The 10,820-nt window shown below is 44.6% G+C and overlaps 2 protein-coding genes across 2 annotated transcripts in view; one reads left to right on the top strand and one right to left on the bottom strand.

Annotated features, from left to right (window-relative positions):
* Window positions 1-4,643, bottom strand: part of cunh10orf88 (chromosome unknown C10orf88 homolog) — a 9,548-nt gene extending 4,905 nt beyond the window's left edge. The window contains exons 1-8 of the mRNA XM_005743381.1: window positions 4,587-4,643; window positions 3,163-3,347; window positions 2,807-3,004; window positions 2,616-2,685; window positions 2,343-2,534; window positions 1,986-2,114; window positions 1,047-1,170; window positions 700-907 (exon numbers count right to left, since the gene is read on the bottom strand). Of these exons, the coding sequence (XP_005743438.1) occupies window positions 700-907; window positions 1,047-1,170; window positions 1,986-2,114; window positions 2,343-2,534; window positions 2,616-2,685; window positions 2,807-3,004; window positions 3,163-3,311 (1,070 nt within the window). The 5' untranslated portion in view covers window positions 3,312-3,347; window positions 4,587-4,643. The remainder of the gene's footprint in view (window positions 1-699; window positions 908-1,046; window positions 1,171-1,985; window positions 2,115-2,342; window positions 2,535-2,615; window positions 2,686-2,806; window positions 3,005-3,162; window positions 3,348-4,586) is intronic.
* Window positions 4,644-4,967: 324 nt separating this feature from the next.
* Window positions 4,968-10,558, top strand: asb3 (ankyrin repeat and SOCS box containing 3). The gene is made up of 9 exons (XM_005743382.2): window positions 4,968-5,180; window positions 7,476-7,646; window positions 7,750-7,862; window positions 8,281-8,413; window positions 8,563-8,740; window positions 8,819-9,037; window positions 9,128-9,430; window positions 10,039-10,172; window positions 10,262-10,558. The coding sequence occupies exons 1-9, from the start codon at window positions 4,979-4,981 to the stop codon at window positions 10,492-10,494; spliced, it is 1,686 nt and encodes a 561-aa protein (XP_005743439.1). The 5' UTR covers window positions 4,968-4,978; the 3' UTR covers window positions 10,495-10,558.
* Window positions 10,559-10,820: the final 262 nt, after the last annotated feature.

Below are 10,820 nucleotides of genomic sequence, written 5' to 3'. Positions count from 1 at the left end.
TCAAATGCTGCACTGACATCATTAACAAGAAGAAAATTTCACCAAGTGGCTCCACAGTCTAAGGAAAATGTGACAGGCATGTGGTGAGCAAACACAAGTGTGAGTATGTTTAATGACGCCAGATGCAGGAGGAGCTTCTGGGAAGAAAACAATTAAATCAGAAGAAAAGGTCCCAAACACAACAGCAGAAACGGGAACGACTGACAGATCTGTGCATGTGAAAGGCCACAGCTGATAAAGCTGTCCAGAAACACACATGTTAGGTTAGGTGTTTATTCTAAATGAGCTGGGTGAGGTAGACAGAAGTGCGTAAGATAAAGTGCTGTATAAATGAATGTATGGTTGAAGTGTTGAAACAGCTGGTTTAATGTGGGAAAAAGTACAATTATGATGCATTTCTGCATTAAAAAAAAAGAGTGTCCCTAATATTCTGTCTGTGAAGACTTCTGCAGCATGTACACACAAAAACTGAAAACTGAACACCTACCAAGGAACGTGCATTGGACTCGTCCAATTTTAAGACACAGCTCCAGTTAAAAGCAGAAATCCTTGAGCCACTAAGAACCAAAGTCTTTAGTATTATGCAAAAAGCGGCTGCAGGATTCCTGTAATGATTCTTTTCTAACACAAGGTGGAGCCAAATCATCTGATTCCAACATGGAGCTGCTGTAGGAAAAGTGCTCGCTACACTCGACTCACCACGTGCCGTTTCTCATCATCTTCTCCTTCTTTGCTGCAGCATCATCCAGTCTCAGCTGGGTCACCTGACCGCAGACGTTCTGGAGCATGGGCAGAAGCTCGGGACCGGAGCCGAACCCCTGGTTGACCCCTTGTTCCTTCAGGAAGTGCGACAGCATCTCTGTCAGCTGAGTGTAGCTCATCGGGCCGCCGTTCTCACTGGGACTCGCTGGAGACGGATAAAAGGTTTTATCGAGGTGTTAGAGAATCTACCACAAATAAGTTTTTCTACAAGTAGAAGCCCAAATCCACTCCTTAGTGACTACCATGTTCATGTATGTGACCATAACAGACATGATCATCCTTACTAGTGTTATCAGTGCTGACACTGGACATTGGCAGGTCTACGGAGGAGGGGGTGGAGCCCTCCGACATCACTCCGTTCTGGGTCTGTGAATCTTCATCTGCAGGCCTCAGGAAGCTGTCTGGAGGCTAGCGACATTGAAAAACATCTGACTTACAGAGTGTTTAAACATCTTCTGAACACACATTATATCTGCGTCAAGCTGACAGAAGCATACAGAGATGCAGGTGGATTTGTGTGCATAGTCTCTAAAAGGATATCTGACTTTACTTAACTTTAGTTGTGAATCTGAGCAGCTGGTGGAAGATTACCTGATTCCTTCACTGCTTTAAGCTGAAATACACTCACTGCACATGTGGACAAAACAAGCTAAAGCCAGAATCTGACTTTCAGATGTCTCTCTTATCATACATGTAAACAAGACAAATCTGAAATAATACTGTAGCACAAAACTAGTCGGACTAGCTGAGCTTAGCTAAAGAGCCTCTGATCACAGTGGCTTCTTTTTTTATCTACCTTTAAATCACATTAGAATTTATAGCTGTGGCATCTAAAGGTTCCAAGAAAACATAAAAACCTCTAAACGTCAATCAGCTTTCTTCTTTCTGTACAATTATATTCGGACAATTAGAATCACTCAAACATTTCACATAATAGAAAAACACGATCATCACAATCAATGAAGTGGTCCAAGGTTTTTCTTTGAGTTCATCAAACAGGCAGCATTAATGGATTCAAGTTCTGGCAGACACTCCAGACCAAACCTCAGACTCCAGCCAGTTTAGTTTTTCTGAACTTTCTTTGTTAATCCAGGCTTTCTGCTTCAGGCTCTGTTCACACTCACAAAATCACTTCACTCTTTTCTTCTGCACCAAACTGGTGTGGGCCGAGTTTTTAAATGGTCTAATCTAAGAACAAAGAACAGCACAAATGGGTTTTGTACCTTAAATTCTGCAGGTCGAGGCAGAATATTGCCAGCTCCTGGACACATGCTGACTTCTCTCCCCAAACCAGAGAAAGCTCCACTGCCCATCAGGAGAGGCAGGAAACCAGCCAGAGAGCCGGTCTGATTCTGGAGAGACAAACACCAACACATGCTTCAGTCCCTGTTTCATTCTTTATGTCTGGTTAGTTCTTATGCTTTGGACACTCAGAGAAGCCGTTCCAGTTCCAGTAACAGTAAGATCTGAGACAGAGGCCTGACGAGGTACACAGAAACTCAAATCCATAAGGCATACTCTCATCAGCAGGAAACACCCACATTATAAATGTCAGAGAGAGCATCTCTGAGCTAATTTACCTTCTGCTGGAACTGCACCATTTCCATGAGATTCTGAGCTCCTGGCGACAGGCTTGTTCCCATCTCCTCCATCAGACACTGCACTCGCTGCATGTCTATGCCCGGGTTTGGGGCTGGGCAGGACTGCAGCAGCTGAAGACTCACGATGACTTTAGCCACCATAACACTGCTCCTACCTGCCAGGGAGAGTAACTGGGAGAGAAGCAGCTCGTTAGATTCTCATACAAACACGACTGTGTAATAAACTGCATAAATTAAAATGTTCTGTTTTACCTTCACTTCACAGGCAGAGGATGGCTCCTCGATGATCAGCTGCTTCTTATAGAAAGGCCCTCTGTCAGCACTGTGATTCACAAACAAAAGAAGAAGCATCACTTCTTAACATCAGACAATCAGCAGCGTCTTTATCAGAAGACCGAAGACCCTTTGCTCATTGGCTCTTCTGACCTGTGCAGCCTGTGTACCTGTCTAGCTGGATGCTGTCGTCCTTCGATCCCCGTACAGTCCCACAGTACTCTCCGGTCTGGCTGTAAACCTCCATGGTTCGAGCCTCACTTATAACGAGCAGGCGGCTGATGGTGGCAGGTAAGCTGGGGTTGCAGTGGAACTTCAGGACACAAGGAGACCCTTCCTCCATCTGCTCTAGCAGCACTGGATCACCACTGTGTGTGGCAGATAAGTGGGAAATGTACCATTCACTTAAATAAAAGGAAAATCCACTTCTCATCTTTGCCTTCTGTGCGAATAGACAAAGATTAATTGCAACTGCCTATTGATTATAGCACTAACTGCTTCTTAATATCAGCTAGAAGCTTCTTACCAGTGAGTTTCTTCTCTGTCCAACTCACTGACTTCATCTTCTTCTTTGGCCGTGTTATTGATGTGAACAGGAAGAACGACGTCAGCCAGGTGACGCCCCTGAGTGTGACAGACCCAAGCAGCTTCACTTTTCACAGAGATGTCCACCATAATGCTGCGGCTTGCTGTGACCTTTGAGCCAACGACCTAGGATACAAAATTGGAAACAATTAGGAGAACGGGTTACAGATTCAAGACAAGATTAAAGACTGAATAAAGCCACTGTAAGACAGAAACAATAAGAGTCATGTGCTTTTGTCTTTGGCAAAGATAGTGGATATACTGGAGCTGCAGCTCCAATATATCCACGATCCTTCCTCTGCACACATCCAAACCATCCCAGCCTCACTCTCTCTGTCTCCAGACCGCTCAGCCTCAGCTGTCCCTCTGATGTACTCATTTCTAATCTTGTCCATCTTTGTCACTTCCAGTGAAAATCTTAACATGTTTTGCTCGTGTTGTCTTTTTGTCTCCATCTTCTTCTTGTGCACTGTCCGTTGCTTGTATGGTTGACCCTAGGTATTTAAACTCATCCACTCACTCAGCCTCTTCCACCTGTCTCGCTCTCATTCATGCATGTATTCTTTCTCGCTTCTTCCAGCTCCCTCGTCTAACTGCGGATCACAGTGTCGTCTGCAAACATCATAATCGACAAACACTGCTGTCTGACCTCATCTGTCAGCCTGTCCATCACTACTGCAAAGGAGCTCAGAGCAGATCACTGGTGTAATCCCACCCTCAGCCCACCTGTCTCTCTTACCGCACACCTCACCACTGTTCTCTGCCAGAGTGCCAAAGTTCCTCTTTTGACACACTATTTTCCGCTTTCGCTGATCCATAAATAAAGAGTGAAGCTCCTTATGACCTTCTCTATATTTCTCCATCAGTACTCTCAAACATCACATCTCTGGAGTTCTTTCTCAGCATGAAACCATACTGCTGCTCACCGATCATCACGTCGCTGCCTAACCTAGCTTTAACAACTCTGTCCCAAATCTTAAGATATGACTCGTCATTTTGTTTTTACTCTCTGTAAACTTTTATTTCAACTAAAGTTTGCTTTTATGATCATTCTTTTTCTACTTTAAGTAATAGAAATGCTGTGCAGTCCCACACAAAGCGGGACCGCTGGTCTCCCTGGTCCACAGTTAGTCAGGTGGGCCAGATTTCAGATTTAAATGAATATGATGATGAATGACGAATATGTGATATGTTTGATTTCTGACAGTTTGTTTTAAATTACAGGCACAACTGTTACTCTGAATGACGTGTAGTGCAGGAGTACACACAGTACTGATCGGTTGTATGTTGTCACATCCGATTCTTTGCTACAGCTGCAGTAACTCTGTGAACGTCTCGCCGTGACGGGAAATAAAGCGCGTTTACCTTCAGAGTGCCTCCTGAACCGGCTGAGAAGAAGCTTCCAGGCTCTTCTTCTTCACGTTTCTCCAAACATGTCTGAAAATCTGCTAATTTTAGCAACAACTAACGGCTAAACGATTAGCTGAAGCTACAGCTGACACGCGACGCTGGATCGTAGGATTGTTGTGGTGTGACGTCATCAACAGGCGCCGCTCGGAATGCCGTTGTTCCGTTCCTAACGTCTGTTTGGTAACTAAAGACACGTTTATTTCTTGATTTAAATTAAAAACTTTTCCGGACCCAACAGAAACGTGTACGTCGGGTTGTGTAAAATCATCCAGAGTAACTCTGAGGTTGTGTTTTGACTGTTAATCCTTGTTGGAGTTAAAGTAACGAATGTCTCTGTGAACCTGGGCATGGACTTCACTGAGTGCTACCGAGACACGGTGTCCAGTGTGGCCGCTGCTGCTCGCTCAGGCTGCACTAGGCGGCTGAGGACGCTGATTCAGAGAGGCTGCAGTGTGGACTGTCGGGACAACCGAGGCTGGACCCCCCTGCACGAGGCGGCGGCAGCTGGCAGCAAAGTGTGCGTCCAGGAAATCCTGTCAGCTGTCAGAGGTAAGAGAGGTTGCTGCACAGGTATCCAGTACTACTTCCTTTAGGTGTCTCCAAAGGCGGATCATCTGCCTTCCTTCGTCTCACCCTATCCCAGCATCCTCCTCTGTCACACCAACCCTCTTCATGTCCTCCTTCACATGAACCTCCTCTGAGGTCTTCCTCTTTTCTTCCTGCCTGGTACCTCCATCTTCGGCATCCTTTGGCCACTGTCCGTCCTCTGCACATGTCCGAAAGGTCTCAGCCTTGCCTGTCTAACGTTGGATGCAAAGTTAGAAGAGACCCTAGTGTCCAACAGTCCCCGTCGCTCCAAACAAGAAGGGGCTCAGAGCCAATCCCGGATCTTATCCCACCCTCACCTTCATCCCATCTGTCACTCCTACCCTCCTCCACCACTGTCTCACTGCCCTCTAACATGTCTTGCACCAGCCTCACACACTTCTCTGCCACTCCTGATGTTCTCACACAGTAACACAATATGTTTGGGCCCATTACAGTCATACTATGTTTGACTGGCAGATGTACCTGGGATGCGTGTCTACTCCCGGGATCGAACCAGGGAGCTTTCACTTGATAGAAAGTGAAAACTGAGATTATTTATTGCTTTTTCATAAATACATGCTCATTTTGCATTTTTAGGACAGCAGCATGTTTAGTTCAAAAAACATTTAACAACTGCCAAACCTTTGAAAAGCAAAGTGCTTTCACATTGTTGCTCGATGTGGTATTTCAGATGGACGACAGGTCGGGACTACTCAAGTACATTACACAAGTACTTCTTTACTCAAGTAAAGGTGAAAAAGTACACACTCTGATATGTGCTCAAACTTCCACCTTCCATATTAATATTATAATAAAATATTATTTATACAAACTTTATTTCAACTTAAATTCAAATTCTAATAAATTAACTCAGCTTGAACTCCTGATATGCTGAACAAAAAAAGAAAGGGAATTTAAAAAGCTCTCTTTGCTGCTGACTGCACTTTAGATGTGCGACTTTGTCGTGAAACCCAAACAGTAAGATGACTATGGTGAAGGGTTAAAGTGGGATTTTACAGATTTTGTGCACAGCCTGTCATCAGCCGGCCCGTCCTGCTCCTCTTTATGGATTTATCCAGCAGGATATGAGCTGATGTTACATGAGCTGTCGTTTTATTGATTTACATGGATGCTTCTTTGTGAAAAAGATGTACTTGTACTTGTATTGACAGGCAGAATCTGATACTGTGGAGCCTTTTATTGAGCCAGGTCAGCTTGACACTGAAAAGAGCAGAATCCTAATATTTCCCATTACATGCCGTTCCCATTGACAGCATAAAGCTAGTGCAAAGGTGGAATCCAGTGTATGAATCAGTTTGTGGCTTTGATGATATTTCTTAGAAACATTGCATTTAAAATGTCCATTAGAAAATGTTAGTCTCTCCTCCTCTTCTGTAGCACAAGCCGCAGCTTATGGGCATCTGCACCAAAGAAATACCGTTCCATATCATTTAAGCCAGGAGTGAGGAAGTCCAGGCCTCAAGGGCCGGTGTCCTGCAAGTTTTAGATGTGTCCTTGATCCAACACAGCTGATTTAAATGGCTAAATGACCTCCTCGACATGTCTTGAAGTTCTCCAGAGCCCTGGTAATGAACTAATCATGTGATTCAGGTGTGTTGATCCAGCGTGATATCTAAAACCTGCAGGACACCGGCCCTCGAGGCCTGGAGTTCCCCAAACCTGATTTAAGCCTGATTGAATCCCAGAGTATACTGAATAAATAAATGATGCAAACTGTATTTTTTTCCTCTCTGATCTCTTCATGTGCGAGCACCGGTGATGGATATTGTTCCTTCTGCTTGGGGTCTGATTAGTTCGATGTCTGGAAAGTACCCAAAGACAGGAAATAGTAGCTCACATATGTTAAACCTAAACAAAATCAGCCTGGTTAGAAAATGTAAGAAGTAGAGATGTTTGTGTTAAAATGAAGAGAGTAAAATTCAAAGTAAATGGCCTGTATTTATATAGCGCTTTACTAGTCCCTAAGGACCCCAAAGCGCTTTACATATCCAGTCATCCACCCATTCACACACACATTCACACACAAAGTAAAGTAAAGTACAGAAGCACAGTATCTGTACTTCATTACTTCCCACCTCTGAGGGCATTTCTACTCCTTCTACTTCTCTGCTGGACTCCAGATGGATGTGAATGATTAATGGATAAATCAGTCACTTCAGCAGCTGTTTTAAAGTTATATGTGCGTTTCTCTTATTTGCGTTTTGTTCTTCCTCTTTGGTTTCCGCCTGTGTGCAGCACGCTCCTCCAGCTGTTGTCGTGTTTATGTGAACCATCTGACGCATGAGGGTGAGTCTGCCTGTTACCTGGCAGCGCAGTGTGGACACCTGTCAGTGGTCCGACTGCTCCTCAAAGCACACGCTGACATCAACCAGCTCACTAACGACTTGTCCTGTCCTCTTTATGAAGGTATTACAACTGCGCTTCACTGATGTTTAATTTTTTTCTGTTTTTGCTTGTCTAACCCTTTAAGCTCCTCTAACCAAATGAATGTCCCAAAATGTGCTTCCAGCTGTTAGCCACGGGCACACAGATGTTGTAGCACTGCTGGTAAGCAAAGGTGCTGAGGTCAACAGAATGCACACAGAGTCCGGCTGGACCTGCCTGCACCAAGCTGCATATAAGGTAGGCATTAGCATTAGCACTCACGCTCTTAAACGAACAGTTTTCATTTAACAGTAGATCATGACTTTTTGGTTTCGGTCAGGAAAGCATGGTCACATCTGTTGGGGATTTTCCCTTATTGCCCTTAAGTTTTCTGACTGGCTGCAAGGCACAGAGAGAGAGAGAGAGACTTTGTGCATGTATTAACCTTTTTATTACATTTCACTTATAAATGAACTCATTTTTTACCTTTGAACACCTGCAGAAAATGTGCAAACTGGCACATAAAAGTTCAGCAGAATGCAGGGATGCAGTGATTTCTTGTGATGCTCACTGTGAAGAATGTAGGGCTTAAACGTTCCTGCTCTCTGCTGCCAGCATTAGCTGTGGGGTCCTTGTGTGTTTGCTGATTGTATTTAAGATCATGTTTCTCCCAAAGGGCCACACTGAGATCGTGCGCATTCTTGTTAACAAATGCAACCTGGAGGAAGTAGATGATTACAGGATTTCCCCGTTATTTGTGGCTGCACAGTACGGACAGAGGGGGTGCCTGGAAATACTCGTTAACGCCGGTAAATATGATTTACTTTTAATGGTAGCTGTACATTTGTTTTCCTCCTTGTTAAAGGATCTCATGCTCCATGTCCTCTTGGCCTCTTCTTTAGGAAGTAATTAAGTAAAATAGATTACACAGTTCATTTTTAACCTGCTTTCACTTCAGGTGCCAACGTGAACACGCAGGCAGTTGATCTGAGTACACCTCTGTTCATCGCCTCTCAGGAGGGACACCAGGCCTGTGTGGACTTCCTGTTGGACCACGGGGCTGACCCTAACATGGTCTGCAGTCACGACTGGCCTCAGTTTGCCATTCACGCCGCAGCCCAGTTTGGTCACATCGGGTACTGACACATAACTTAACCTCTTTCAAAATAAGGCTGATTGTGTATTTTTGACGTTTTGATGTTCTGTCGCTCCAGCATCCTCAGGAGCCTCATAGCTGTTACGGATCATGCGTGCGACCGTGGCGAGAGCATGGTGAGTCCGGTGTATGTAGCTATTAACAGCGATCAGACCAAGAGTGTGGAATTGCTGTTGAGGGAAGGTTACAGCCCAGACGCCCAGGACTGCTCGCACACCCATGGCCTCCTCTCACCGCTCTCCCTGGCCTTGTATCGCACACCCCAGAAACCTTACAGGTGTGTAAGAATGCCGATTTTACCACCTTGCACATATTTGCAAGATAAACCAGATGGTTTATTTTAGTTTGATATTAAAATCTCTTTCAGTGAGTCGGTGAAACTGCTGATAGCTGCAGGAGCAAGGTTGAATGAGGAAGATTGGATTTATGCTTTGGCCACTGACGAAGCAGACCTGCTGCAGCTGATATTTGAGCACCGGTGGATACCTCGCCCAGAGGCTGTGACCAGCGATGAATCTGTACTGCAGCATGATGGGAAAACTGAGCTGAAGCTGAGAGAACTGAAAGAGATGCTCTGTGTGGCTCTAAACCAAGTACATTTTGCTGGCTGCTGGCTTCCTCCTCTCCTGAAGGCAGGACTGGAACCATCTTTACTGCTTCAGCCCCACATGTAAGGCGCCACTCCACCTCTGTCTCCTTAGTTATCAACAAGCTGTAATAGGTTTGTTCCCTGTTCCCTGTTTGGGCCTCTAAAAATCAAAAGCTTGACTTTGTTTAATTTGGCCAGTCACAGTTTCAGGGTCACCCTCTCATGCACAGCTGCTGTTTGGAGAAATCACAGAGGATGTTCTAAGTAAACAGTTCTCTAACTTTCTGACTCGCCCACTTCAGAAGCCAAAATAAGGTCAAACCCCACAGTTAACAGGTTTTATTAGTCAGTGATGTTAAACGAGGATCCCAATTAAATTTTAGTGACTTTAAGATTAGCACAGTAGCATTTGCATCAGCCTGTTTTTGCCTGCCAAAATCAAATTCACTCATCTTAATTGCGCTCATTTTATTTTCCTACCTTCACTCACCAGCAGTGGCCATTTCCCCCACCAGAAGAGGACTTCGGGGGAATAATCTTAAAAAAAAAAGCTTCCATATTTAAAGCTGTCTGGATATGCCTGAGAAAATTCTTTTAAACAGGAGATCGGCTAAATTTAAGTCAGGATCCAAAGCTGGTTGATCACCCATCATCATTATCTGTTCCTTTGTGTCATCTGTCCTTTGTAGGTTGGAGGAGGCAGACAGCCAGGTGTTAAATTACCTCCTTGAGTTTGTAAACTGGTCGACTTTATCTCCCCATTTGAAACATATTCTGGATCGAAGGGTGGCAGAAAAGTCCTGGGATCCACATCCATGTTTCGGTACAGCAGTAAATATGCACTGCAGAGTTTAAATAACCTGCACGTGGAAACACTGCAGCGATTGATCTTTTCTCTCCACCTTCTTTCAGACTCCGTCCCCTGTCTTTCCCACATCTGCCGGCTGCAGGTCAGAGCACTGCTGGGACCAGATATCCTGATGAGGACCAATGTCGTCCAACAGCTTCCTGTCCCCAACCTGCTTCATGATTTCCTTAAATTCAGGGACATCCCAGAAGCTTCATACCCACACGCGCCACTGTTGCCAATTTTACAGCGAATCGAGGAACATCGCAATACACACCAGCACAGACATGTTCTATGACCACATCGGTGTCTTATGTTCAAACCCAAGAATCCATATTATTCCATTAAATGCAAATATTCAAGTCTGGTTCATCATTTTATGCACATTCCTATTTGGAGTATGGATGGATTGGAGGTTTAAACAGAAGAATGTCAGGTACAGAAGAGGGACAAATTAATAGAAAAACCAAAAAGCCTCTTACTAAGGTGTTGGACCACCAGAACAGCACTACTGCTCCTTTATGTTTATTCTTGAAATGTCTGGAAAGTCACTGGAGCGCTGGACACTCTTCTTCCAAAAGATATTCCCTCATATGTTTTGATGATGTTGGAGAGGACCGTCTA

This window comes from Pundamilia nyererei, unplaced genomic scaffold (genome assembly GCF_000239375.1).
Source record: "Pundamilia nyererei isolate P.nyererei 1_Seehausen unplaced genomic scaffold, PunNye1.0 scaffold00131, whole genome shotgun sequence".
Taxonomy (NCBI): domain Eukaryota; kingdom Metazoa; phylum Chordata; class Actinopteri; order Cichliformes; family Cichlidae; genus Pundamilia; species Pundamilia nyererei.
Note: the sequence above shows the minus strand (reverse complement) of the source record. Positions and strands in the feature narration are given on the sequence as shown.

Excerpts from the sequence above, each read along its gene's own strand:
- asb3 (XM_005743382.2), top strand. The coding sequence starts at position 4,979 with ATGGACTTCACTGAGTGCTACCGAGACACGGTGTCCAGTGTGGCCGCT. Across the intron at positions 8,414-8,562 it reads GGAAATACTCGTTAACGCCG|GTGCCAACGTGAACACGCAG; the intron begins GTAAATATGATT and ends CTTTCACTTCAG. Across the intron at positions 9,038-9,127 it reads ACACCCCAGAAACCTTACAG|TGAGTCGGTGAAACTGCTGA; the intron begins GTGTGTAAGAAT and ends AATCTCTTTCAG.